Raw genomic sequence first — 26,793 nt, 5'->3', positions numbered from 1 at the left:
TGCGGGGTCCGGGGAGAGCGGATATAGTGAATGCGGGGTCTGGGGAGACCAGATATAGTGAATGCGGGGTCCGGGGGAGGGGATATAGTGAATGCGGGGTCTGGGGAGACCAGATATAGTGAATGCGGGGTCCGGGGAGACCAGATATAGTGAATGCGGGGTCTGGGGAGAGCGGATACAGTGAATGCGGGGTCCGGGGAGAGCGGATATAGTGAATGCGGGGTCCGGGGGGAGCGGATACAGTGAATGCGGGGTCCGGGGAGACCAGATACAGTGAATGCGGGGTCCGGGGAGAGCGGATATAGTGAATGCGGGGTCCGGGGAGAGCGGATACAGGGAATGGGGGGTCCGCGGAGAGCGGATATAGTGAATGCGGGGTCCGGGGGGAGCGGATACAGGAAATGGGGGGTCCGCGGAGAGCGGATACAGGGAATGGGGGGTCCGCGGAGAGCGGATACAGGGAATGGAGGGTCCGGGGAGAGCGGATTTTATAGTCTCACCACAGCTGAATGTCATATGTTGCCTTCTCTGGCTCCTGCCTCATGGTTCCCTCCCCCCTCATCCATTCACACTCTTGCATGTTTCCTCCTAGGACTGCCATTGATCTTCAGACAGGACAATGCGAAGACGGACGCTGCGGCTCAATTTGAGGAACATGAACTCGCCCGAAGTCTCAGTCCTCTGCTCTTCTGTTATGCAGACAAGGAGCTCCCCAACCTGTGAGTCGGTGTGATGGTGTCGGAGTCGCGGCTTTATATTGATTATCATATATTGATCTGTTTGGTATTATTGATCAGATGATCGGTGTTGCCGGATTGTGATCATCTCTGATCCATGAATCCTGTATAATAATGTCTGATTCTGTGGTGAGCTCCAGTAGGGGCCCCGCTCCGGACTGTACATGACTTCCTTTTCTCCACAGATGTATGATGCGAGTCGGGAAGGGGATCCATCCGGATGGAGTTCCGGGGTGGTGTCAGGGCTTCTCTGTGGACGGTGGAAGTGGAGTCAGAGCCTTGAAAGTGATCCAACAGGGGAACCGACCGGGACTCATCTACAATATAGGTACCCCCCCCCCCCCACATCAATACCCAAACACCCCCCCCCCCCACATCAATACCCTCCGATACCCCCCCCCCCCCCAACATCAATACCCAAACACCCCCCCCACCCCCCCCACCCCCCCCCATCAATACCCTCCGATACACTCCCCCCCCCCCCCCCCATCAATACCCTCCGATACACTCCCCCCCCCCCCCCATCAATACCCTCCGATACACCCCTCCCCCACATCAATACCCTACCTTATATTAATACCCTCCGATACACCCCCCCCCCCCCCATCAATACCCTCCGATACACTCCCCCCCCCCCCCCCATCAATACCCTCCGATACACCCCTCCCCCACATCAATACCCTCCGATACACTCCCCCCACATCAATACCCAAACCCCCCCCCACCCCCGCACATCAATACCCAAACCCCCCCCCACCCCCGCACATCAATACCCAAACCCCCCCCCCCCACCCTCGCACATCAATACCCAAACCCCCCCCCACCCTCGCACATCAATACCCAAACCCCCCCCCACCCTCGCACATCAATACCCAAACCCCCCCCCCCACCCTCGCACATCAATACCCAAACCCCCCCCCACACCCTCGCACATCAATACCCAAACCCCCCCCCCCCCCCCAATCCCGCACATCAATACCCAAACCCCCCCCCCGAATCCCGCACATCAATACCCAAACCCCCCCCCCCCCGCACATCAATACCCAAACCCCCCCCCCCAATCCCGCACATCAATACCCAAACCCCCCCCCCCCCATCCCCGCACATCAATACCCAAACACCCCCCCCACCCGCACACATCAATACCCAACCCCTCCCCCCACATCAATACCCTAAACCCCCCCCACACATCAATACCCAACCCCCCCCGGCATCAATACCCAACCCCCCCACATCAATACCCAACCCCCCCACATCAATACCCAACCCCCCCCCCCCACATCAATACCCTAAACCCCCCCCCGCACATCAATACCCTAAACCCCCCCCCCGCACATCAATACCCTAAACCCCCCCCCCCGCACATCAATACCCTCCGATACACCCCCCCCCTTTATATTCATACCCTCTGATACACACTCCCCCCCACATCAATACCCTCCGATACACCCCCCCCCCCTTTATATTCATACCCTCCGATACACCCCCCCCCCACATCAATACCCTCCGATACACCCCCCCCCCCTTTATATTCATACCCTCCAAAACACCCCCCCCCCCCCCCACATCAATACCCTCCGATACACCCCCCCCCCACATCAATACCCTCCGATACACCCCCCCCCCCCCCCACATCAATACCCTCCGATACACCCCCCCCCCACATCAATACCTTCCGGTACACCCCCCCCCTTTATATTAATACCCTCCGGTACACCCCCCCACATCAACCCCCGCCCCTCCGCGGTGCACCCATGACACTGCCCACCTACCTTCCTCCTAGGCATCGATGTGAAGAAGGGCAGAGGGAGGTACATAGACACCTGTATGGTCACCTTCGCCCCCCGATATCTTCTCATCAACAAATCTTCTCACAAGCTCGCCTTCGCCCAGAGAGAGTTCGCTCGAGGACAGGTAAGTGTTCCTGCCGTGATGAGGACGTCCGGCTGCGGAGTTCCCCTCTAACTTGCCGATCTCTTCCTCCCAGGGCACACACAATCCTGATGGCTACATCTCCACCCTCCCTGGATCCAGCGTGGTCTTCCATTGGCCGAGGAATGACTATGACCAGCTGCTGTGTGTCCGGCTCATGGAGGTCTCCAACTGTACCTGGTCCGGGGGCTTCGAGGTCAATAAAAACAATTCGTTTCATATCAACATGAGGTGCGTACACACTGACCACACGCCGCTGCCAACCAGATCTCAGGTGTCAGGTGCAGACGTCATCCCGTCTACACCCGGCCAGGACCTCATATATTGCTTCCTAGTGATGGGCCAAACACCCCCCTGTTCTGTTCACGGTCCAACATTCCGACCTAAGGAACGTTCGACCGCAAACGTCCAACACGAACAATATACTGAGCAGTGTGTTCCTGCCTCTGAGTGTGTGGTGCGATCCGCTCAGCGACTACAATCCGGCGGGAGATCTATGATGAAGTCATTCTAGTAGTGAGACATTCCTTCATGTCTTCGGGGTCGGTGGGGTTCCCGGTGTCAGTGGGGGTTCCCTGGTATCGGTGGGGTTCCCGGGGTCAATGGGGTTCCCAGTGTCAGTGGGGTTCCCAGTGTCAGTGGGGTTCCCAGTGTCAGTGGGGGTTCCCTGGTGTCGGTGGGATTCCCGGTGTCAGTGGGGGTTCCCTGGTGTCGGTGGGATTCCCGGTGTCAGTGGGGTTCCCGGTGTCAGTGGGGGTTCCCTGGTGTCAGTGGGGTTCCCGGTGTCAGTGGGGGTTCTCTGGTGTCGGTGGGGTTCACGGTGACGGTGGGGTTCACGGTGACGGTGGGGTTCCCGGTGTCAGTGGGGTTCCCGGTGTCAGTGGGGGTTCCCGGTGTCAGTGGGGGTTCCCTGGAGTCAGTGGGGGTTCCCTGGAGTCAGTGGGGGTTCCCTGGAGTCAGTGGGGGTTCCCGGTGTCGGTGGGGTTCCCGGTGTCGGTGGGGTTCCCGGTGTCGGTGGGGGTTCCCGGTGTCGGTGGGGGTTCCCGGTGTCGGTGGGGGTTCCCGGTGTCGGTGGGGTTCCCTAGTGTCGGTGGGGTTCCCGGTGTCGGTGGGGTTCCCGGTGTCAGTGGGGGTTCTCTGGAGTCAGTGGGGGTTCCCGGTGTCGGTGGGGGTTCTCTGGAGTCAGTGGGGGTTCCCGGTGTCGGTGGGGTTCCCGGTGTCGGTGGGGTTCCCGGTGTTGGTGGGGTTCCCTAGTGTCAGAGGGGGTTCCCGGTGTCGGTGGGGTTCCCGGTGTCGGTGGGGTTCCCTAGTGTCAGAGGGGGTTCCCGGTGTCGGTGGGGTTCCCGGTGTCAGTGGGGGTTCTCTGGAGTCAGTGGGGGTTCCCGGTGACAGTGGGGTTCCCAGCTGACGGATGGAAAAAGAATTGTCCGCATTGGCCGATAATTATAAATGGCGCGGGGTCCCCCTCACAATCCATACCAGACCCTTATCTGAGCGTGCAGCCCAGCAGGTCAGGAAAGGGGGGCGGCGGGGGGGGTTACGGGGGCTTATGGTAATCTGGGAGCCCCCTTACAAGCCCCCCTCCCCTCCTAAAAATGAAACTTCAGTAAAATCCTGAAAATCCCAGATGTAGCTGCTGACTTGTAATATTCGATGACTTACCTGTCCAGGGGTCCTGCGGGGTCCTCACCCCGAGCCGATCTTTCAGTCCTTGGATGGGATCTTGTGCGCTCATTCTCTTTCCTCTCTCAGGGACACGCTGGGGAAATGCTACTTCCTGCGAGTGGAGATCACGCTGCGGGGGGCCACGTACCGGATATCCTTCAGTAACACGGATCAGATGCCGCCTCCCTTCCGGGTGGATAACTTCTCTGAGGTGAGCTCCGGGCTGTCCTGACTGTAGGGAGCAGCAAGTCGCAGATCTCCGCGGTCATGTCTTCCGCTTGTTGTTCTCTGTTGTCAGCGTTTTCACTTTCTCACCTCACTGGTCGGGGCGGCGCTGCAGCTTCTCCGAGACATCCGGAGAGAACGACACTCTCACCATGGGGGGGGGGGGGGTACTAAAACCGGAGCAATCGTTATATGACGCAGCCAATCAGCTTCTAGCTCCAGCTTGTTCCATGAAGCTTTGACAATAAATCCTGGAAGCTGATTGGCTGCACCAGATTCTGCACTCACCAGTCTTAGTAAATCTCCCCCAGTGTATTATGGGAAATGTATCTCTGACCCCCCCGGAGACTTCAAAGAGCGAGCTCCGCCTCCTGCTGACCCCCATACAGTAGGAGACTGAAGGACCGGGGATAAGGGGGTGCCTCCAGTCCTCCACTACGGGGCCCATTCCAGCAGGGGGGCCCAGGTAGCTGGGTGAATTGGATGTGGGCAGGGAGGCTGATCAGCACGGTGGGGGGGGGGGGGGGGGTAATTACTGGAACCATTACCCTGTATGGCTCTCTCTGCAGCAGCTCGACTTCTTTTCCCCCTCCCGCTGGCTTTCAGCTGCTGCAGAGACAGCCATACAGGGGATTGGTTCCAGTAATTGGCCCCCAGCTCCACCCCCCCCCCCCTCCGTGCCGATCACCCTCCCTGTGCACCCCCCCATGCCCAGGCCCATTCTCTCCTTCCCACCGGCAGCAGCAAGCACACAATAGGATCCCTCAGGATAGAGAGTGGGGGGAGGGTCCGGGAAATATGTCACATTAATCAGCCCCTTACTTTCCTGAATGAACACAATGAGTTGTCGGTACCAATCTCTCACTGTGCTCATTCATAAGTGAAGTATAGTAAACTGTGTTTTTTATGGGGGGGTCTATCAGGTTGGCTGTATGGGGCCCCGTGGTTTCGAACAGCAGCCCTGATCTCCCTCCTACCTGACAGAGAGAGTGATAAAGATTTATTATTCCGGAAGACCCCCCCAGGTGGGCACACACCCCGGGGTCACTGAGGGGCTGCATAGAGGCAGACCTCCTCCCTGTAGGTACTTCTGGCTTTCCTCCTCCCTGTAGGTACTTCCGGCTCTCCTCCTCCCTGTAGGTACTTCCGGCTCTCCTCCTCCCTGTAGGTACTTCCGGCTCTCCTCCTCCCTGTAGGTACTTCCGGCTCTCCTCCTCCCTGTAGGTACTTCCGGCTCTCCTCCTCCCTGTAGATACTGCCGACTCTCCTCCTCCCTGTAGGTACTGCCGGCTCTCCTCCTCCATGTAGGTACTGCCGACTCTCCTCCTCCCTGTAGGTACTTCCGGCTCTCCTCCTCCCTGTAGGTACTTCCGGCTCTCCTCCTCCCTGTAGGTACTTCCGGCTCTCCTCCTCCCTGTAGGTACTTCCGGCTCTCCTCCTCCCTGTAGGTACTGCCGACTCTCCTCCTCCATGTAGGTACTGCCGACTCTCCTCCTCCATGTAGGTACTGCCGACTCTCCTCCTCCCTGTAGGTACTTCCGGCTCTCCTCCTCCCTGTAGGTACTGCCGGCTCTCCTCCTCCATGTAGGTACTTCCGGCTCTCCTCCTCCCTGTAGGTACTTCCGGCTCTCCTCCTCCCTGTAGGTACTGCCGACTCTCCTCCTCCATGTAGGTACTGCCGACTCTCCTCCTCCATGTAGGTACTGCCGACTCTCCTCCTCCCTGTAGGTACTTCCGGCTCTCCTCCTCCCTGTAGGTACTGCCGGCTCTCCTCCTCCCTGTAGGTACTGCCGGCTCTCCTCCTCCCTGTAGGTACTGCCGGCTCTCCTCCTCCCTGTAGGTACTGCCGACTCTCCTCCTCCATGTAGGTACTGCCGACTCTCCTCCTCCATGTAGGTACTGCCGGCTCTCCTCCTCCCTGTAGGTACTTCCGGCTCTCCTCCTCCCTGTAGGTACTTCCGGCTCTCCTCCTCCCTGTAGGTACTGCCGACTCTCCTCCTCCCTGTAGGTACTGCCGACTCTCCTCCTCCCTGTAGGTACTTCCGGCTCTCCTCCTCCCTGTAGGTACTGCCGGCTCTCCTCCTCCATGTAGGTACTGCCGGCTCTCCTCCTCCATGTAGGTACTTCCGGCTCTCCTCCTCCCTGTAGGTACTGCCGGCTCTCCTCCTCCCTGTAGGTACTTCCGGCTCTCCTCCTCCCTGTAGATACTTCCGGCTCTCCTCCTCCCTGTAGGTACTGCTGGTTCTCCTTCTCCCTGTAGATCCTTCTGGCTCTCCTCCTCCCTGTAGGTACTTCCGGCTCTCCTCCTCCCTGTAGGTACTTCCGGCTCTCCTCCTCCATGTAGGTACTGCCGACTCTCCTCCTCCATGTAGGTACTGCCGGCTCTCCTCCTCCCTGTAGGTACTTCCGGCTCTCCTCCTCCCAGTAGGTACTTCCGGCTCTCCTCCTCCCTGTAGGTACTTCCGGCTCTCCTCCTCCATGTAGGTACTGCCGACTCTCCTCCTCCCTGTAGATACTTCCGGCTCTCCTCCTCCCTGTAGGTACTTCCGGCTCTCCTCCTCCCTGTAGGTACTGCCGGCTCTCCTCCTCCCTGTAGGTACTGCCGACTCTCCTCCTCCCTGTAGGTACTTCCGGCTCTCCTCCTCCCTGTAGGTACTTCCGGCTCTCCTCCTCCCTGTAGGTACTTCCGGCTCTCCTCCTCCATGTAGGTACTTCCGGCTCTCCTCCTCCCTGTAGATACTTCCGGCTCTCCTCCTCCCTGTAGATACTTCCGGCTCTCCTCCTCCCTGTAGATACTTCCGGCTCTCCTCCTCCCTGTAGATACTTCCGGCTCTCCTCCTCCATGTAGGTACTGCCGACTCTCCTCCTCCATGTAGGTACTGCCGGCTCTCCTCCTCCCTGTAGGTACTTCCGGCTCTCCTCCTCCCTGTAGATACTTCCGGCTCTCCTCCTCCCTGTAGATACTTCCGGCTCTCCTCCTCCCTGTAGGTACTTCCGGCTCTCCTCCTCCCTGTAGGTACTTCCGGCTCTCCTCCTCCCTGTAGGTACTTCCGGCTCTCCTCCTCCCTGTAGGTGATGTTTCTGGAGCCCAGTGTTGGTATTTATTGCCACTTTCTCAAAGCCGAACTCCAGGGAGATATAAAAGACACACATTGAGCTTCACACTGATGCCTTCCGGATCCCAGAGATGTGCATGTCCAGGGAGATAACATGACTTCCTATGGAGGTCGTTCACACCTGTGCGTTCCATGCGCAGTGCAGTTTGCCGTGTGGTGCGATGAGGTGCGGTGCGATGAGGTGCGATGTGATGAGGTGCAGTGTGATGAGGTGCGGTGTGATGAGGTGCGGTGTGATGAGGTGCGGTGAGGTGCGGTGCGATGTGATGAGGTGCGGTGTGATGAGGTGCGGTGTGATGAGGTGCGGTGTGATGAGGTGCGGTGTGATGAGGTGCGGTGAGGTGCGGTGAGGTGCGGTGAGGTGCGGTGCGATGAGGTGCGGTGCGATGAGGTGCGGTGCAATGTGGTGCGGTGCGATGTGGTGCGGTGCGATGAGGTGCGATGTGGTGCGATGAGGTGCGATGCGGTGCGATGAGGTGTGGTGTGATGAGGTGCGATGTGGTGCGGTGCGATGTGGTGTGATGAGGTGCGATGTGGTGCGGTGCGATGTGGTGTGATGAGGTGCGGTGTGAAGAGGTGCGATGTGATAAGGTGCGTTGTGGTGCGGTACGATGAGGTGCGATGTGGTGCGGTGCGATGTGGTGTGATGAGGAGCGGTGCGATGTGATGTGATGAGGTGCGGTGTGATGAGGTGCGGTGTGATGTGGTGCGGTGTGGTGCGATGTGATGTGATGAGGTGCGGTGTGGTGAGGTGAGGTGAGGTGTGATGAGGTGAGGTATAATGAGGTGCGGTGTGGGGAGGTGCGGTGCGATGTGGTGTAGTGAGGTGCGGTGCGATGTGGTGTAGTGAGGTGCGGTGTGATGTGATGCGGTGTGATGTGATGTGATGCGGTGCGGTGTGATGTGATGCGGTGTGGTATGATGTGGTGTGGTGAGGTGCAGTGTGATGTGATGCGGTGCGGTGTGATGAGGTGCGGTGTGATGTGATGAGGTGCGGTGTGGTGAGGTGAGGTGTGATGAGGTGAGGTGAGGTGTGATGAGGTGCGGTGTGGTGAGGTGAGGTGTGATGTGGTGCGATGTGATGTGATGAGGTGCGGTGTGGTGAGGTGAGGTGTGATGAGGTGAGGTATAATGAGGTGCGGTGTGGGGAGGTGCGGTGCGATGTGGTGTGGTGCGGTGCGGTGTGATGCGATGTGATGCGGTGCGGTGTGATGTGATGCGGTGTGGTGTGATGTGGTGCGGTGTGGTGAGGTGCAGTGTGATGTGATGCGATGCGGTGCGATGTGATGTGATGTGATGCGGTGATGTGATGTGATGCGGTGCAGTGTGGTGAGGTGCAGTGTGATGTGATGCGGTGCGGTGTGATGTGATGTGATGCGGTGCAGTGCGATGTGATGTGATGCAGTGTGGTGAGGTGCGGTGTGATGTGATGCGGTGCGGTGTGGTGAGGTGCGGTGTGATGTGATGTGCTGTGATGCGGTGCGGTATGATGTGATGCGGTGTGGTGAGGTGCGGTGTGATGTGATGCGGTGCAGTGTGGTGAGGTGCAGTGTGATGTGATGCGGTGCAGTGCGATGTGATGCGGTGCAGTGCGATGTGATGTGATGTGATGCGGTGTGATGTGATGTGATGCGGTGCAGTGCGATGTGATGTGATGCGGTGCGGTGTGATGTGGTGCGATTTCAAGCCCCATAGACTTGGATGGAAACAGTGAAAACGCAGAGGTGGGCTAAAGCTATGCTATTTCTGAGGCCAGAACAGAAATCACTGCTGAGTAAAATCGCATCAGAATGGCTGCAGAATGGCACAGCATCTCCTAGAGGATCAGCCCCTCCCTCTTAGATTGTAAGCTCCAGGATCAGCCCCTCCCTCTTAGACTGTAAACTCCCAGGATCAGCCCCTCCCTCTTAGACTGTAAACTCCCAGGATCAGCCCCTCCCTCTTAGACTGTAAACTCCCAGGATCAGCCCCTCCCTCTTAGACTGTAAACTCCCAGGATCAGCCCCTCCCTCTTAGACTGTAAACTCCCAGGATCAGCCCCTCCCTCTTAGATTGTAAACTCCCAAGATCAGCCCCTCCCTCTTAGACTGTAATCTCCCAGGATCAGCCCCTCCCTCTTAGACTGTAAACTCCCAGGATCAGCCCCTCCCTCTTAGATTGTAAGCTCCCGGGATCAGCCCCTCCCTCTTAGATTGTCAACTCCCAGGATCAGGGCCCTCCCTCTTAGACTGTAAGCTCCCAGGATCAGCCCCTCCCTCTTAGACTGTAAGCTCCCAGGATCAGCCCCTCCCTCTTAGACTGTAAGCTCCCAAGATCAGCCCCTCCCTCTTAGACTGTAAGCTCCCAGGATCAGCCCCTCCCTCTTAGATTGTAAACTCCCAGGATCAGCCCCTCCCTCTTAGATTGTAAGCTCCCAGGATCAGCCCCTCCCTCTTAGACTGTAAACTCCCGGGATCAGCCCCTCCCTCTTAGATTGTAAGCTCCCGGGATCAGCCCCTCCCTCTTAGATTGTAAACTCCCGGGATCAGCCCCTCCCTCTTAGATTGTAAACTCCCAGGATCAGCCCCTCCCTCTTAGATTGTAAGCTCCCAGGATCAGCCCCTCCCTCTTAGACTGTAAACTCCCAGGATCAGCCCCTCCCTCTTAGACTGTAAACTCCCAGGATCAGCCCCTCCCTCTTAGACTGTAAACTCCCAGGATCAGCCCCTCCCTCTTAGACTGTAAACTCCCAGGATCAGCCCCTCCCTCTTAGACTGTAAACTCCCAGGATCAGCCCCTCCCTCTTAGATTGTAAACTCCCAAGATCAGCCCCTCCCTCTTAGACTGTAATCTCCCAGGATCAGCCCCTCCCTCTTAGACTGTAAACTCCCAGGATCAGCCCCTCCCTCTTAGATTGTAAGCTCCCGGGATCAGCCCCTCCCTCTTAGATTGTCAACTCCCAGGATCAGGGCCCTCCCTCTTAGACTGTAAGCTCCCAGGATCAGCCCCTCCCTCTTAGACTGTAAGCTCCCAGGATCAGCCCCTCCCTCTTAGACTGTAAGCTCCCAAGATCAGCCCCTCCCTCTTAGACTGTAAGCTCCCAGGATCAGCCCCTCCCTCTTAGATTGTAAACTCCCAGGATCAGCCCCTCCCTCTTAGATTGTAAGCTCCCAGGATCAGCCCCTCCCTCTTAGACTGTAAACTCCCGGGATCAGCCCCTCCCTCTTAGATTGTAAGCTCCCGGGATCAGCCCCTCCCTCTTAGATTGTAAACTCCCGGGATCAGCCCCTCCCTCTTAGATTGTAAACTCCCAGGATCAGCCCCTCCCTCTTAGATTGTAAGCTCCCAGGATCAGCCCCTCCCTCTTAGACTGTAAACTCCCAGGATCAGCCCCTCCCTCTTAGACTGTAAACTCCCAGGATCAGCCCCTCCCTCTTAGACTGTAAACTCCCAGGATCAGCCCCTCCCTCTTAGACTGTAAACTCCCAGGATCAGCCCCTCCCTCTTAGACTGTAAACTCCCAGGATCAGCCCCTCCCTCTTAGATTGTAAACTCCCAAGATCAGCCCCTCCCTCTTAGACTGTAATCTCCCAGGATCAGCCCCTCCCTCTTAGACTGTAAACTCCCAGGATCAGCCCCTCCCTCTTAGATTGTAAGCTCCCGGGATCAGCCCCTCCCTCTTAGATTGTCAACTCCCAGGATCAGGGCCCTCCCTCTTAGACTGTAAGCTCCCAGGATCAGCCCCTCCCTCTTAGACTGTAAGCTCCCAGGATCAGCCCCTCCCTCTTAGACTGTAAGCTCCCAAGATCAGCCCCTCCCTCTTAGACTGTAAGCTCCCAGGATCAGCCCCTCCCTCTTAGATTGTAAACTCCCAGGATCAGCCCCTCCCTCTTAGATTGTAAGCTCCCAGGATCAGCCCCTCCCTCTTAGACTGTAAACTCCCGGGATCAGCCCCTCCCTCTTAGACTGTAAGCTCCCGGGATCAGCCCCTCCCTCTTAGATTGTAAACTCCCGGGATCAGCCCCTCCCTCTTAGATTGTAAACTCCCAGGATCAGCCCCTCCCTCTTAGATTGTAAGCTCCCAGGATCAGCCCCTCCCTCTTAGACTGTAAGCTCCCAGGATCAGCCCCTCCCTCTTAGACTGTAAACTCCCAGGATCAGCCCCTCCCTCTTAGACTGTAAACTCCCAGGATCAGCCCCTCCCTCTTAGACTGTAAGCTCCCAGGATCAGCCCCTCCCTCTTAGACTGTAAACTCCCAGGATCAGCCCCTCCCTCTTAGACTGTAAACTCCCTGGATCAGCCCCTCCCTCTTAGATTGTAAGCTCCCGGGATCAGCCCCTTCCTCTTAGATTATCAGCTCCCGGGATCAGCCCCTCCCTCTTAGAGTGTAAGCTCCCAGGATCAGCCCCTCCCTCTTAGAGTGTAAGCTCCCAGGATCAGCCCCTCCCTCTTAGAGTGTAAGCTCCCAGGATCAGCCCCTCCCTCTTAGACTGTAAACTCCCAGGATCAGCCCCTCCCTCTTAGACTGTAAACTCCCAGGATCAGCCCCTCCCTCTTAGATTGTAAGCTCCCAGGATCAGCCCCTCCCTCTTAGACTGTAAACTCCCAGGATCAGCCCCTCCCTCTTAGACTGTAAACTCCCTGGATCAGCCCCTCCCTCTTAGACTGTAAGCTCCCGGGATCAGCCCCTTCCTCTTAGATTATCAGCTCCCGGGATCAGCCCCTCCCTCTTAGAGTGTAAGCTCCCAGGATCAGCCCCTCCCTCTTAGAGTGTAAGCTCCCAGGATCAGCCCCTCCCTCTTAGAGTGTAAGCTCCCAGGATCAGGCCCCCTCACCCTCCTGTATTGTCTCCCTGTATATTGTAGCGCTGAGCGTTGGCTCCATAAATCCGGTATAACAATCAGTGGGGAGCGGGGCGGAGACTCTCATCCACCATGGGTGTGGTTTACATTCCAGGATCTGCCTCGGGATATGCCTCTTGTAGTCGCCTGCACAGCAGAGCTCAGAGAGGAAAAGGCAGCACAAGGAGCCAATCATTCGTGCTAAGAAGGAGCATGCTGAGAGTAGGAGAGAGCAGAGTGATAGGTGAGCTCCTCATTCAGCTGCTTCTCCTTTCACTGTCCAATCACAGGCTGGGGGAGAGAACATTTAGGTCTCCTGTCCTCCATCAACAGGGCTGTTGCTGTGTGACGGAGGTGTGTAAATCTCAGCACTGGAATGACAGCTCCATTATGCAGTATGCGTCTCATCATCTCATGTGTGTTCAGCTTCAACGTTTCCTATCATGATTGCAGAGGAATGACTTCATAGGCTTCAGTATTTATGCTGCCACCCAGCTCCCACGTTCTGGTCTATCCTGTTCTTTCCTGGTCTATCCTGTTCTGTCCTGTTCTGTCCTGTTCTGTCCTGTTCTGTCCTGGTCTATCCTGGTCTATCCTGGTCAATCCTTGTCTATCCTGGTCTGTCCTGGTCAATCCTTGTCTATCCTGGTCTGTCCTGGTCTATCCTGGTCAATCCTGGTCTATCCTTGTCTATCCTTGTCTATCCTGGTCAATCCTTGTCTATCCTTGTCAATCCTTGTCTGTCCTGGTCTGTCCTGGTCAATCCTGGTCAATCCTGGTCAGTCCTGGTCTGTCTTGGTCAATCCTGGTCAATCCTTGTCTATCCTTGTCAATCCTGGCCTATCCTTGTCTATCCTTGTCTCTCCTGGTCAGTCCTGGTCAGTCCTGGTCAGTCCTGGTCAGTCCTGGTCAGTCCTGGTCTGTCCTGGTCTGTCCTGGTCTGTCCTGGTCAGTCCTGGTCTATCCTGGTGAATCCTGGTCAAGCCTGGTCTGTCCTGGTCTATCCTGGTCTGTCCTGGTCTATCCTGGTCTGTCCTTGTCTATCCTGGTCTGTCCTGGTCAATCCTGGTCTGTCCTTGTCTATCCTGGTCTGTCCTGGTCTATCCTGGTCAATCCTAGTCTGTCCTGGTCTGTCCTTGTCTATCCTGGTCTGTCCTGGTCTATCCTTGTCTATCTTGGTCTATCCTGGTCAATCCCAGTCTTTCCTGGTCTAGCCTTGTCTATCCTGGTCTGTCCTGGTCAATCCTTCTCTATCCTGGTCTGTCCTTGTCTATCCTGGTCTATCCTGGTCTCTGCTTGTTCTTCTCCATACAAGTGACTGAGAATTGTGGAATATTCTGTGTCCAGGTCCCGCTGGTGTTCATGCAGCACGGAGTGGCGGAGCCTCGGCTGCGGACGGAGGTGAAGGCGGCCACCTCTCTGGACTATGCCTGGGATGAGCCCACTCTGCCCTCCTACATCACCCTGACTGTCAAAGGAGCCGGATCGCCCGAGATCGTCTGCAACATGAACGACTTCCAGGACAGCAAGCAGCTTTACTATGAGAACTTCATCTACATAGCTGCCACCTATACCTTCTCCGGGTACAGTCCTCTATAGGGGTCACCTATACCTTCTCCGGGTACAGTCCTCTATAGGGGTCACCTATACCTTCTCCGGGTACAGTCCTCTATAGGGGTCACCTATACCATCTCCGGGTACAGTCCTCTATAGGGGTCACCTATACCATCTCCGGGTACAGTCCTCTATAGGGGTCACCTATACCTTCTCCGGGTACAGTCCTCTATAGGGGTCACCTATACCTTCTCCGGGTACAGTCCTCTATAGGGGTCACCTATACCTTCTCCGGGTACAGTCCTCTATAGGGGTCACCTATACCTTCTCCGGGTACAGTCCTCTATAGGGGTCACCTATACCTTCTCCGGGTACAGTCCTCTATAGGGGTCACCTATACCATCTCCGGGTACAGTCCTCTATAGGGGTCACCTATACCATCTCCATGTACAATCCTCTATAGGGGTCACCTATACCTTCTCCGGGTACAGTCCTCTATAGGGGTCACCTATACCATCTCCGGGTACAGTCCTCTATAGGGGTCACCTATACCATCTCCATGTACAGTCCTCTATAGGGGTCACCTATACCTTCTCCGGGTACAGTCCTCTATAGGGGTCACCTATACCTTCTCCGGGTACAGTCCTCTATAGGGGTCACCTATACCTTCTCCGGGTACAGTCCTCTATAGGGGTCACCTATACCATCTCCGGGTACAGTCCTCTATAGGGGTCACCTATACCATCTCCGGGTACAGTCCTCTATAGGGGTCACCTATACCATCTCCATGTACAATCCTCTATAGGGGTCACCTATACCATCTCCGGGTACAGTCCTCTATAGGGGTCACCTATACCATCTCCGGGTACAGTCCTCTATAGGGGTCACCTATACCATCTCCATGTACAATCCTCTATAGGGGTCACCTATACCATCTCCATGTACAGTCCTCTATAGGGGTCACCTATACCTTCTCCGGGTACAGTCCTCTATAGGGGTCACCTATACCTTCTCCGGGTACAGTCCTCTATAGGGGTCACCTATACCATCTCCGGGTACAGTCCTCTATAGGGGTCACCTATACCATCTCCGGGTACAGTCCTCTATAGGGGTCACCTATACCTTCTCCGGGTACAGTCCTCTATAGGGGTCACCTATACCTTCTCCGGGTACAGTCCTCTATAGGGGTCACCTATACCTTCTCCGGGTACAGTCCTCTATAGGGGTCACCTATACCTTCTCCGGGTACAGTCCTCTATAGGGGTCACCTATACCTTCTCCGGGTACAGTCCTCTATAGGGGTCACCTATACCTTCTCCGGGTACAGTCCTCTATAGGGGTCACCTATACCATCTCTGGGTACAGTCCTCTATAGGGGTCACCTATACCATCTCCATGTACAATCCTCTATAGGGGTCACCTATACCATCTCCGGGTACAGTCCTCTATAGGGGTCACCTATACCATCTCCGGGTACAGTCCTCTATAGGGGTCACCTATACCATCTCCATGTACAGTCCTCTATAGGGGTCACCTATACCTTCTCCGGGTACAGTCCTCTATAGGGGTCACCTATACCTTCTCCGGGTACAGTCCTCTATAGGGGTCACCTATACCTTCTCCGGGTACAGTCCTCTATAGGGGTCACCTATACCTTCTCCGGGTACAGTCCTCTATAGGGGTCACCTATACCATCTCCGGGTACAGTCCTCTATAGGGGTCACCTATACCATCTCCGGGTACAGTCCTCTATAGGGGTCACCTATACCATCTCCGGGTACAGTCCTCTATAGGGGTCACCTATACCATCTCCGGGTACAGTCCTCTATAGGGGTCACCTATACCATCTCCGGGTACAGTCCTCTATAGGGGTCACCTATACCATCTCCATGTACAATCCTCTATAGGGGTCACCTATACCATCTCCGGGTACAGTCCTCTATAGGGGTCACCTATACCATCTCCGGGTACAGTCCTCTATAGGGGTCACCTATACCATCTCCAGGTACAGTCCTCTATAGGGGTCACCTATACCATCTCCAGGTACAGTCCTCTATAGGGGTCACCTATACCATCTCCATGTACAGTCCTCTATAGGGGTCACCTATACCTTCTCCGGGTACAGTCCTCTATAGGGGTCACCTATACCTTCTCCGGGTACAGTCCTCTATAGGGGTCACCTATACCTTCTCCGGGTACAGTCCTCTATAGGGGTCACCTATACCTTCTCCGGGTACAGTCCTCTATAGGGGTCACCTATACCTTCTCCGGGTACAGTCCTCTATAGGGGTCACCTATACCTTCTCCGGGTACAGTCCTCTATAGGGGTCACCTATACCATCTCCGGGTACAGTCCTCTATAGGGGTCACCTATACCATCTCCATGTACAATCCTCTATATCTGCCACCTATACCATCTCCATGTACAGTCCTCTATAGGGGTCACCTATACCATCTCCGGGTACAGTCCTCTATAGGGGTCACCTATACCTTCTCCGGGTACAGTCCTCTATAGGGGTCACCTATACCATCTCCGGGTACAGTCCTCTATAGGGGTCACCTATACCATCTCCGGGTACAGTCCTCTATAGGGGTCACCTATACCATCTCCATGTACAGTCCTCTATAGGGGTCACCTATACCTTCTCCGGGTACAGTCCTCTATAGGGGTCACCTATACCATCTCCATGTACAGTCCTCTATAGGGGTCACCTATACCTTCTCCGGGTACAGTCCTTTATAGGGGTCACCTATACCATCTCCATGTACAGTCCTCTATATCTGCCACCTATACCATCTCCATGTACAGTCCTCTATAGGGGTCACCTATACCATCTCCGGGTACAGTCCTCTATAGGGGTCACCTATACCTTCTCCGGGTACAGTCCTCTATAGGGGTCACCTATACCATCTCCGGGTACAGTCCTCTATAGGGGTCACCTATACCATCTCCATGTACAGTCCTCTATAGGGGTCACCTATACCTTCTCCGGGTACAGTCCTCTATAGGGGTCACCTATAACCATCTCCATGTACAGTCCTCTATAGGGGTCACCTATACCTTCTCCGGGTACAGTCCTCTATAGGGGTCACCTATACCATCTCCGGGTACAGTCCTCTATATCTGCCACCTATACCATCTCCGGGTACAGTCCTTTATAGGGGTCACCTATACCATCTCCATGTACAGTCCTCTATAGGGGTCATCTATACCTTCTCCGGGTACAGTCCTCTATATCTGCCACCTATACCATCTCCATGTACAGTCCTCTATAGGGGTCACCTATACCTTCTCCGGGTACAGTCCTCTATAGGGGTCACCTATACCATCTCCATGTACAGTCCTCTATAGGGGTCACCTATACCATCTCCATGTACAGTCCTCTATAGGGGTCACCTATACCATCTCCATGTACAGTCCTCTATATCTGCCACCTATACCATCTCCGGGTACAGTCCTCTATAGGGGTCACCTATACCATCTCCGGGTACAGTCCTCTATAGGGGTCATCTATACCATCTCCATGTACAGTCCTCTATAGGGGTCACCTATACCTTCTCCGGGTACAGTCCTCTATAGGGGTCACCTATACCATCTCCATGTACAGTCCTCTATAGGGGTCACCTATACCTTCTCCGGGTACAGTCCTCTATAGGGGTCACCTATACCATCTCCGGGTACAGTCCTCTATATCTGCCACCTATACCATCTCCGGGTACAGTCCTTTATAGGGGTCACCTATACCATCTCCATGTACAGTCCTCTATAGGGGTCACCTATACCTTCTCCGGGTACAGTCCTCTATATCTGCCACCTATACCATCTCCATGTACAGTCCTCTATAGGGGTCACCTATACCTTCTCCGGGTACAGTCCTCTATAGGGGTCACCTATACCATCTCCATGTACAGTCCTCTATAGGGGTCACCTATACCATCTCCATGTACAGTCCCCTATAGGGGTCACCTATACCATCTCCATGTACAGTCCTCTATAGGGGTCACCTATACCATCTCCGGGTACAGTCCTCTATAGGGGTCACCTATACCTTCTCCGGGTACAGTCCTCTATAGGGGTCACCTATACCATCTCCGGGTACAGTCCTCTATAGGGGTCACCTATACCTTCTCCGGGTACAGTCCTCTATATCTGCCACCTATACCATCTCCGGGTACAGTCCTCTATAGGGGTCACCTATGCCATCTCCAGGTACAGTCCTCTATAGGGGTCACCTATACCATCTCCGGGTACAGTCCTCTATAGGGGTCACCTATACCATCTCCGGGTACAGTCCTCTATATCTGCCACCTATACCATCTCCGGGTACAGTCCTCTATAGGGGTCACCTATACCATCTCCGGGTACAGTCCTCTATAGGGGTCACCTATACCATCTCCGGGTACAGTCCTCTATAGGGGTCACCTATACCTTCTCCGGGTACAGTCCTCTATAGGGGTCACCTATACCATCTCCGGGTACAGTCCTCTATAGCTCCCACCTATACCATCTCCGGGTACAGTCCTCTATAGGGGTCACCTATACCATCTCCATGTACAGTCCTCTATAGGGGTCACCTATACCATCTCCATGTACAGTCCTCTATAGGGGTCACCTATACCATCTCCGGGTACAGTCCTCTATAGGGGTCACCTATACCATCTCCGGGTACAGTCCTCTATAGGGGTCACCTATACCATCTCCGGGTACAGTCCTCTATAGGGGTCACCTATACCATCTCCGGGTACAGTCCTCTATAGGGGTCACCTATACCATCTCCGGGTACAGTCCTCTATAGGGGTCACCTATACCATCTCCGGGTACAGTCCTCTATATCTGCCACCTATACCATCTCCGGGTACAGTCCTCTATAGCTCCCACCTATACCATCTCCGGGTACAGTCCTCTATAGGGGTCACCTATACCATCTCCATGTACAGTCCTCTATAGGGGTCACCTATACCATCTCCATGTACAGTCCTCTATAGGGGTCACCTATACCATCTCCGGGTACAGTCCTCTATAGGGGTCACCTATACCATCTCCATGTACAGTCCTCTATAGGGGTCACCTATACCTTCCCCGTGTACAGTCCTCTATATCTGCCACCTATACCATCTCCGGGTACAGTCCTCTATAGGGGTCACCTATACCATCTCCATGTACAGTCCTCTATAGGGGTCACCTATACCTTCTCCGGGTACAGTCCTCTATAGGGGTCACCTATACCATCTCCGGGTACAGTCCTCTATAGGGGTCACCTATACCATCTCCGGGTACAGTCCTCTATAGGGGTCACCTATACCATCTCCATGTACAGTCCTCTATAGGGGTCACCTATACCATCTCCATGTACAATCCTCTATAGGGGTCACCTATACCATCTCCATGTACAGTCCTCTATAGGGGTCACCTATACCTTCTCCGGGTACAGTCCTCTATAGGGGTCACCTATACCATCTCCGGGTACAGTTCTCTATAGGGGTCACCTATACCATCTCCATGTACAATCCTCTATAGCTCCCACCTATACCATCTCCGGGTACAGTCCTCTATAGGGGTCACCTATACCTTCTCCGGGTACAGTCCTCTATAGGGGTCACCTATACCATCTCCATGTACAATCCTCTATAGGGGTCACCTTTACCTTCTCCATGTACAATCTATAAGGGTCACCTATACCATCTCCGGGTACAGTCCTCTATATCTGCCACCTATACCATCTCCGGGTACAGTCCTCTATAGGGGTCACCTATACCATCTCCGGGTACAGTCCTCTATAGGGGTCACCTATACCATCTCCATGTACAGTCCTCTATAGGGGTCACCTATACCATCTCCATGTACAGTCCTCTATAGCTGCCACCTATACCATCTCCGGGTACAGTCCTCTATAGGGGTCACCTATACCATCTCCGGGTACAGTCCTCTATAGGGGTCACCTATACCATCTCCGGGTACAGTCCTCTATAGGGGTCACCTATACCATCTCCGGGTACAGTCCTCTATAGGGGTCACCTATACCATCTCCGGGTACAGTCCTCTATAGGGGTCACCTATACCATCTCCGGGTACAGTCCTCTATAGGGGTCACCTATACCATCTCCGGGTACAGTTCTCTATAGGGGTCACCTATACCATCTCCATGTACAATCCTCTATAGGGGTCACCTATACCATCTCCGGGTACAGTTCTCTATAGGGGTCACCTATACCATCTCCGGGTACAGTCCTCTATAGGGGTCACCTATACCATCTCCAGGTACAGTCCTCTATAGGGGTCACCTATACCATCTCCGGGTACAGTCCTCTATAGGGGTCACCTATACCATCTCCGGGTACAGTCCTCTATAGGGGTCACCTATACCATCTCCGGGTACAGTTCTCTATAGGGGTCACCTATACCATCTCCGGGTACAGTTCTCTATAGGGGTCACCTATACCATCTCCGGGTACAGTCCTCTATTGGGGTCACCTATACCATCTCTGGGTACAGTCCTCTATAGGGGTCACCTATACCATCTCCGGGTACAGTCCTCTATAGGGGTCACCTATACCATCTCCATGTACAATCCTCTATAGGGGTCACCTATACCATCTCCGGGTACAGTCCTCTATAGGGGTCACCTATACCATTTCCGGGTACAGTCCTCTATAGGGGTCACCTATACCATCTCCGGGTACAGTCCTCTATAGGGGTCACCTATACCATCTCCATGTACAATCCTCTATAGGGGTCACCTATACCATCTCCATGTACAATCCTCTATAGGGGTCACCTATAACATCTCCGGGTACAGTCCTCTATAGGGGTCACCTATACCATCTCCGGGTACAGTCCTCTATAGGGGTCACCTATACCATCTCCGGGTACAGTCCTCTATAGGGGTCACCTATACCATCTCCATGTACAATCCTCTATAGGGGTCACCTATAACATCTCCGGGTACAGTCCTCTATAGGGGTCACCTATACCATCTCCGGGTACAGTCCTCTATAGGGGTCACCTATACCATCTCCGGGTACAGTCCTCTATAGGGGTCACCTATACCATCTCCGGGTACAGTCCTCTATAGGGGTCACCTATACCATCTCCATGTACAGTCCTCTATAGGGGTCACCTATACCATCTCCGGGTACAACCTTCTATAGGGGTCACCTATACCATCTCCGGGTACAGTCCTCTATAGGGGTCACCTATACCATCTCCAGGTACAGTCCTCTATAGGGGTCACCTATACCATCTCCGGGTACAACCTTCTATAGGGGTCACCTATAACATCTCCGGGTACAGTCCTCTATAGGGGTCACCTATACCATCTCCGGGTACAGTCCTCTATAGGGGTCACCTATACCATCTCCGGGTACAGTCCTCTATAGGGGTCACCTATACCATCTCCATGTACAGTCCTCTATAGGGGTCACCTATACCATCTCCGGGTACAGTCCTCTATAGGGGTCACCTATACCTTCTCCGGGTACAGTCCTCTATAGGGGTCACCTATACCATCTCCATGTACAGTCCTCTATAGGGGTCACCTATACCATCTCCATGTACAGTCCTCTATAGGGGTCACCTATACCATCTCCGGGTACAACCTTCTATAGGGGTCACCTATAACATCTCCGGGTACAGTCCTCTATAGGGGTCACCTATACCTTCTCCGGGTACAGTCCTCTATAGGGGTCACCTATACCATCTCCATGTACAGTCCTCTATAGGGGTCACCTATACCATCTCCATGTACAGTCCTCTATAGGGGTCACCTATACCATCTCCGGGTACAATCTTCTAGAGTCATTGGAATACATTTTCTTCTTTCTTTGAAGTCCTTCTGGCCGTTTGTCTTCCTTACAGGAGTCGGGAGGGAAACGTTCGTCCTGTCAGTCAGTCGAAGAACGTGATTTACTCTGAGCTTGTCCTGGACGTTCAGCCCAAAACCCAGAGAGTCATCCTGAAGAAGAAGGTACCGCATTTCTAATCATGAACACCCCCCCCCCTTCCTATACCCGGTGGGAGGCCGACCCCCTTCCTATACCCGATGGGAGGCCGACCCCCTTCCTATACCCGGTGGGAGGCCGACCTTCCCTTCCTATACCCGGTGGGAGGCCGACCCTCTTCCTATACCCGGTGGGAGGCCGACCCTCTTCCTATACCCGGTGGGAGGCTGACCCTCTTCCTATACCCGGTGGGAGGCTGACCCTCTTCCTATACCCGGTGGGAGGCCGACCCCCCCTTCCTATACCCGGTGGGAGGCCGACCCTCTTCCTATACCCGGTGGGAGGCCGACCCTCTTCCTATACCCGGTGGGAGGCCGACCCTCTTCCTATACCCGGTGGGAGGCCGACCCTCTTCCTATACCCGGTGGGAGGCCGACCCTCTTCCTATACCCGGTGGGAGGCCGACCCCCTTCCTATACCCGGTGGGAGGCCGACCCCCTTCCTATACCCGGTGGGAGGCCGACCCCCTTCCTATACCCGGTGGGAGGCCGACCCCCTTCCTATACCCGGTGGGAGGCCGACCCCCTTCCTATACCCGGTGGGAGGCCGACCCCCTTCCTATACCCGGTGGGAGGCCGACCCCCTTCCTATACCCGGTGGGAGGCCGACCCCCTTCCTATACCCGGTGGGAGGCCGACCCCCTTCCTATACCCGGTGGGAGGCCGACCCCCTTCCTATACCCGGTGGGAGGCCGACCCCCTTCCTATACCCGGTGGGAGGCCGACCCCCTTCCTATACCCGGTGGGAGGCCGACCCCCTTCCTATACCCGGTGGGAGGACTACCCCCCCTTCCTATACCCGGTGGGAGGCCGACCCCCTTCCCCCCACCCAGCTCAGTATTTTACCAATCTGCATATCGATCGTCATATCTGGAAAGTGTAGATGGAGTGATTGTTGGTGCAGATCAGCAAAGTAAGAGGAACGATCGTTCCGCCATGTGTGCTGCGGTACAACCTCCCCAGAGTTGGGGGGGGGGGGGGGCAGATGTCTCTACCTGTCTGTGGGCAGCAGTGGAGTTCCGGGACACGGGCTTCATGTTGGTGGGGGGGTCGCTTTACCCTGCCGACCTCTGAGTGTAGAACATACCATAAAACCCCCCATGAGAGGGGCAGACTCCGCGTATTACCGCCATAATATTCATTCCAACCATTCAGACCAATGAGTCCTTACATCGATTGAGAACAGGAATGTAATCGATCGATACACTAGGGGGCGCCATCCACACCTACACTAGGGGGCGCCATCCACACCTACACTGGGGGGCGCCATCCACACCTACACTGGGGGGCGCCATCCACACCTACACTAGGGGGCGCCATCCACACCTACACTAGGGGGCGCCATCCACACCTACACTAGGGGGCGCCATCCACACCTACACTAGGGGGCGCCATCCACACCTACACTAGGGGGCGCCATCCACACCTACACTAGGGGGCGCCATCCACACCTACACTGGGGGGCGCCATCCACACCTACACTAGGGGGCGCCATCCACACCTACACTGGGGGGCGCCATCCACACCTACACTAGGGGGCGCCATCCACACCTACACTGGGGGGCGCCATCCACACCTACACTAGGGGGCGCCATCCACACCTACACTAGGGGGCGCCATCCACACCTACACTGGGGGGCGCCATCCACACCTACACTGGGGGGCGCCATCCGCACCTACACTGGGGGGCGCCATCCGCACCTACACTAGGGGGCGCCATCCACACCTACACTAGGGGGCGCCATCCACACCTACACTAGGGGGCGCCATCCACACCTACACTAGGGGGCGCCATCCACACCTACACTGGGGGGCGCCATCCGCACCTACACTAGGGGGCGCCATCCACACCTACACTAGGGGGCGCCATCCACACCTACACTGGGGGGCGCCATCCACACCTACACTGGGGGGCGCCATCCACACCTACACTGGGGGGCGCCATCCACACCTACACTGGGGGGCGCCATCCACACCTACACTGGGGGGCGCCATCCACACCTACACTGGGGGGCGCCATCCACACCTACACTGGGGGGCGCCATCCACACCTACACTGGGGGGCGCCATCCACACCTACACTGGGGGGCGCCATCCACACCTACACTGGGGGGCGCCATCCACACCTACACTAGGGGGCGCCATCCACACCTACAACACATTAATAAAAAGTAAAGAAATCTTCGTGATGAGGGAAGCGGCACTTGGAGTATGAATCCCCTCACAATACGTATCCCCCCCTAATACCAATCCCCTCCTGATACCAATCCCCTCCTAATAGGAATCCCCCCCCCCCAATACCAATCCCCTCCTAATAGGAATCCCCCCCAATACCAATCCCCTCCTAATACCAATCCCCTCCTAATACGTATCCCCCCCAATACCAATCCCCTCCTGATACCAATCCCCTCCTGATACCAATCCCCTCCTAATAGGAATCCCCCCCAATACCAATCCCCTCCTAATACCAATCCCCTCCTGATACCAATCCCCTCCTAATACCAATCCCCTCCTGATACCAATCCCCTCCTAATACCAATCCCCTCCTGATACCAATCCCCTCCTAATACCAATCCCCCCCCAATACCAATCCCCTCCTAATACCAATCCCCTCCTAATACGTATCCCCCCCTGATACCAATCCCCTCCTGATACCAATCCCCCCCCAATACCAATCCCCTCCTAATACCAATCCCCTCCTAATACCAATCCCCTCCTGATACCAATCCCCTCCTGATACCAATCCCCTCCTGATACCAATCCCCTCCTAATAGGAATCCCCCCCCCCCAATACCAATCCCCTCCTAATAGGAATCCCCCCCAATACCAATCCCCTCCTAATACCAATCCCCTCCTAATACGTATCCCCCCCAATACCAATCCCCTCCTGATACCAATCCCCTCCTGATACCAATCCCCTCCTGATACCAATCCCCTCCTAATACCAATCCCCTCCTGATACCAATCCCCTCCTAATACCAATCCCCCCCCCAATACCAATCCCCTCCTAATACCAATCCCCTCCTAATACCAATCCCCTCCTAATACGTATCCCCCCCTGATACCAATCCCCTCCTGATACCAATCCCCCCCCAATACCAATCCCCTCCTAATACCAATCCCCTCCTAATACCAATCCCCTCCTGATACCAATCCCCTCCTGATACCAATCCCCTCCTGATACCAATCCCCTCCTAATAGGAATCCCCCCCCCCCAATACCAATCCCCTCCTAATAGGAATCCCCCCCAATACCAATCCCCTCCTAATACCAATCCCCTCCTAATACGTATCCCCCCCAATACCAATCCCCTCCTGATACCAATCCCCTCCTGATACCAATCCCCTCCTAATACCAATCCCCTCCTGATACCAATCCCCCCCAATACCAATCCCCTCCTAATACGTATCCCCCCCAATACCAATCCCCTCCTGATACCAATCCCCTCCTGATACCAATCCCCTCCTGATACCAATCCCCTCCTGATACCAATCCCCTCCTGATACCAATCCCCTCCTAATACCAATCCCCTCCTAATACCAATCCCCTCCTAATACGTATCCCCCCTGATACGTATCCCCCCCTGATACCAATCCCCTCCTAATACGTATCCCCCCCAATACCAATCCCCTCCTGATACCAATCCCCTCCTGATACCAATCCCCCCCCCCCCAATACCAATCCCCTCCTGATACCAATCCCCCCCCTGATACCAATCCCCCCCGATACCAATCCCCCCCTGATACCAATCCCCCCCTGATACCAATCCCCCCCTGATACCAATCCCCTCCTGATACCAATCCCCTCCTGATACCAATCCCCTCCTAATACCAATCCCCTCCTAATACCAATCCCCCCCCTAATACCAATCCCCTCCTGATACCAATCCCCTCCTAATACCAATCCCCTCCTAATACCAATCCCCCCCTAATGTGAATCCCCCCTAACGTGTGGGGAGGGGGCCTGACTCCCGAAACGTGTTAGATTTGAGATTTGATTGGACACCATCGCACATTCTGAATCACCTTGGATTGAGTTGTGGAGTGTTGAGGATGTTGTGACTGTAGCACATACCATGGCTGGGGTGGGGGGGTACAGTCAGGTAGGTGTACCCCATTTTCTCAGGGTTGCCCCCCTCTGTATGAAAGTGGCGGTTGTCACCTGTCCAGATCTCCCCACCTCAGATGGGACAGAAGGGACCACACACAGGTAGGAGACTTCAGAGGGAATATTATCAGGTTGGTGGGCTGTGAGGGAATCTCGTGTGTATGGCGGCATCTTCATCTCGATTGTATGGCGGAATCTTCATCTCGATTGTATGGCGGAATCTTCATCTCGATTGTATGGCGGAATCTTCATCTCGATTGTATGGCGGAATCTTCATCTCGGTGTGTATGGCGGAATCTTCATCTCGGTGTGTATGGCGGAATCTTCGTCTCGATTGTATGGCGGAATCTTCGTCTCGATTGTATGGCGGAATCTTCATCTCGATTGTATGGCGGAATCTTCATCTCGATTGTATGGCGGAATCTTCATCTCACTTGTATGGCGGAATCTTCGTCTCGGTGTGTATGGCGGAATCTTCATCTCGGTGTGTATGGCGGAATCTTCATCTCGATTGTATGGCGGAATCTTCATCTCGATTGTATGGCGGAATCTTCATCTCGATTGTATGGCGGAATCTTCATCTCGATTGTATGGCGGAATCTTCATCTCGGTGTGTATGGCGGAATCTTCGTCTCGATT

General features: G+C 55.1%; 1 protein-coding gene across 1 annotated transcript in view; it reads left to right on the top strand.

Annotated features, from left to right (window-relative positions):
* Nucleotides 1-592: 592 nt before the first annotated feature.
* LOC149427423 (intermembrane lipid transfer protein VPS13D-like) overlaps nt 593-26,793 on the top strand; it is a gene marked incomplete at both ends in the record, with an annotated part of 48,408 nt that continues 22,207 nt past the window's right edge. Inside the window, 7 exons of the mRNA XM_089668055.1 lie at nt 593-719; nt 923-1,065; nt 2,521-2,651; nt 2,725-2,900; nt 4,422-4,545; nt 13,844-14,079; nt 21,906-22,014. Coding sequence (XP_089524181.1) covers nt 593-719; nt 923-1,065; nt 2,521-2,651; nt 2,725-2,900; nt 4,422-4,545; nt 13,844-14,079; nt 21,906-22,014 — 1,046 coding nt within the window. The remainder of the gene's footprint in view (nt 720-922; nt 1,066-2,520; nt 2,652-2,724; nt 2,901-4,421; nt 4,546-13,843; nt 14,080-21,905; nt 22,015-26,793) is intronic.

Source organism: Staurois parvus, unplaced genomic scaffold (genome assembly GCF_062004578.1).
Source record: "Staurois parvus isolate SC_StPar_1 unplaced genomic scaffold, SC_StPar_1.0 ptg003779l, whole genome shotgun sequence".
Taxonomy (NCBI): domain Eukaryota; kingdom Metazoa; phylum Chordata; class Amphibia; order Anura; family Ranidae; genus Staurois; species Staurois parvus.
Note: the sequence above shows the minus strand (reverse complement) of the source record. Positions and strands in the feature narration are given on the sequence as shown.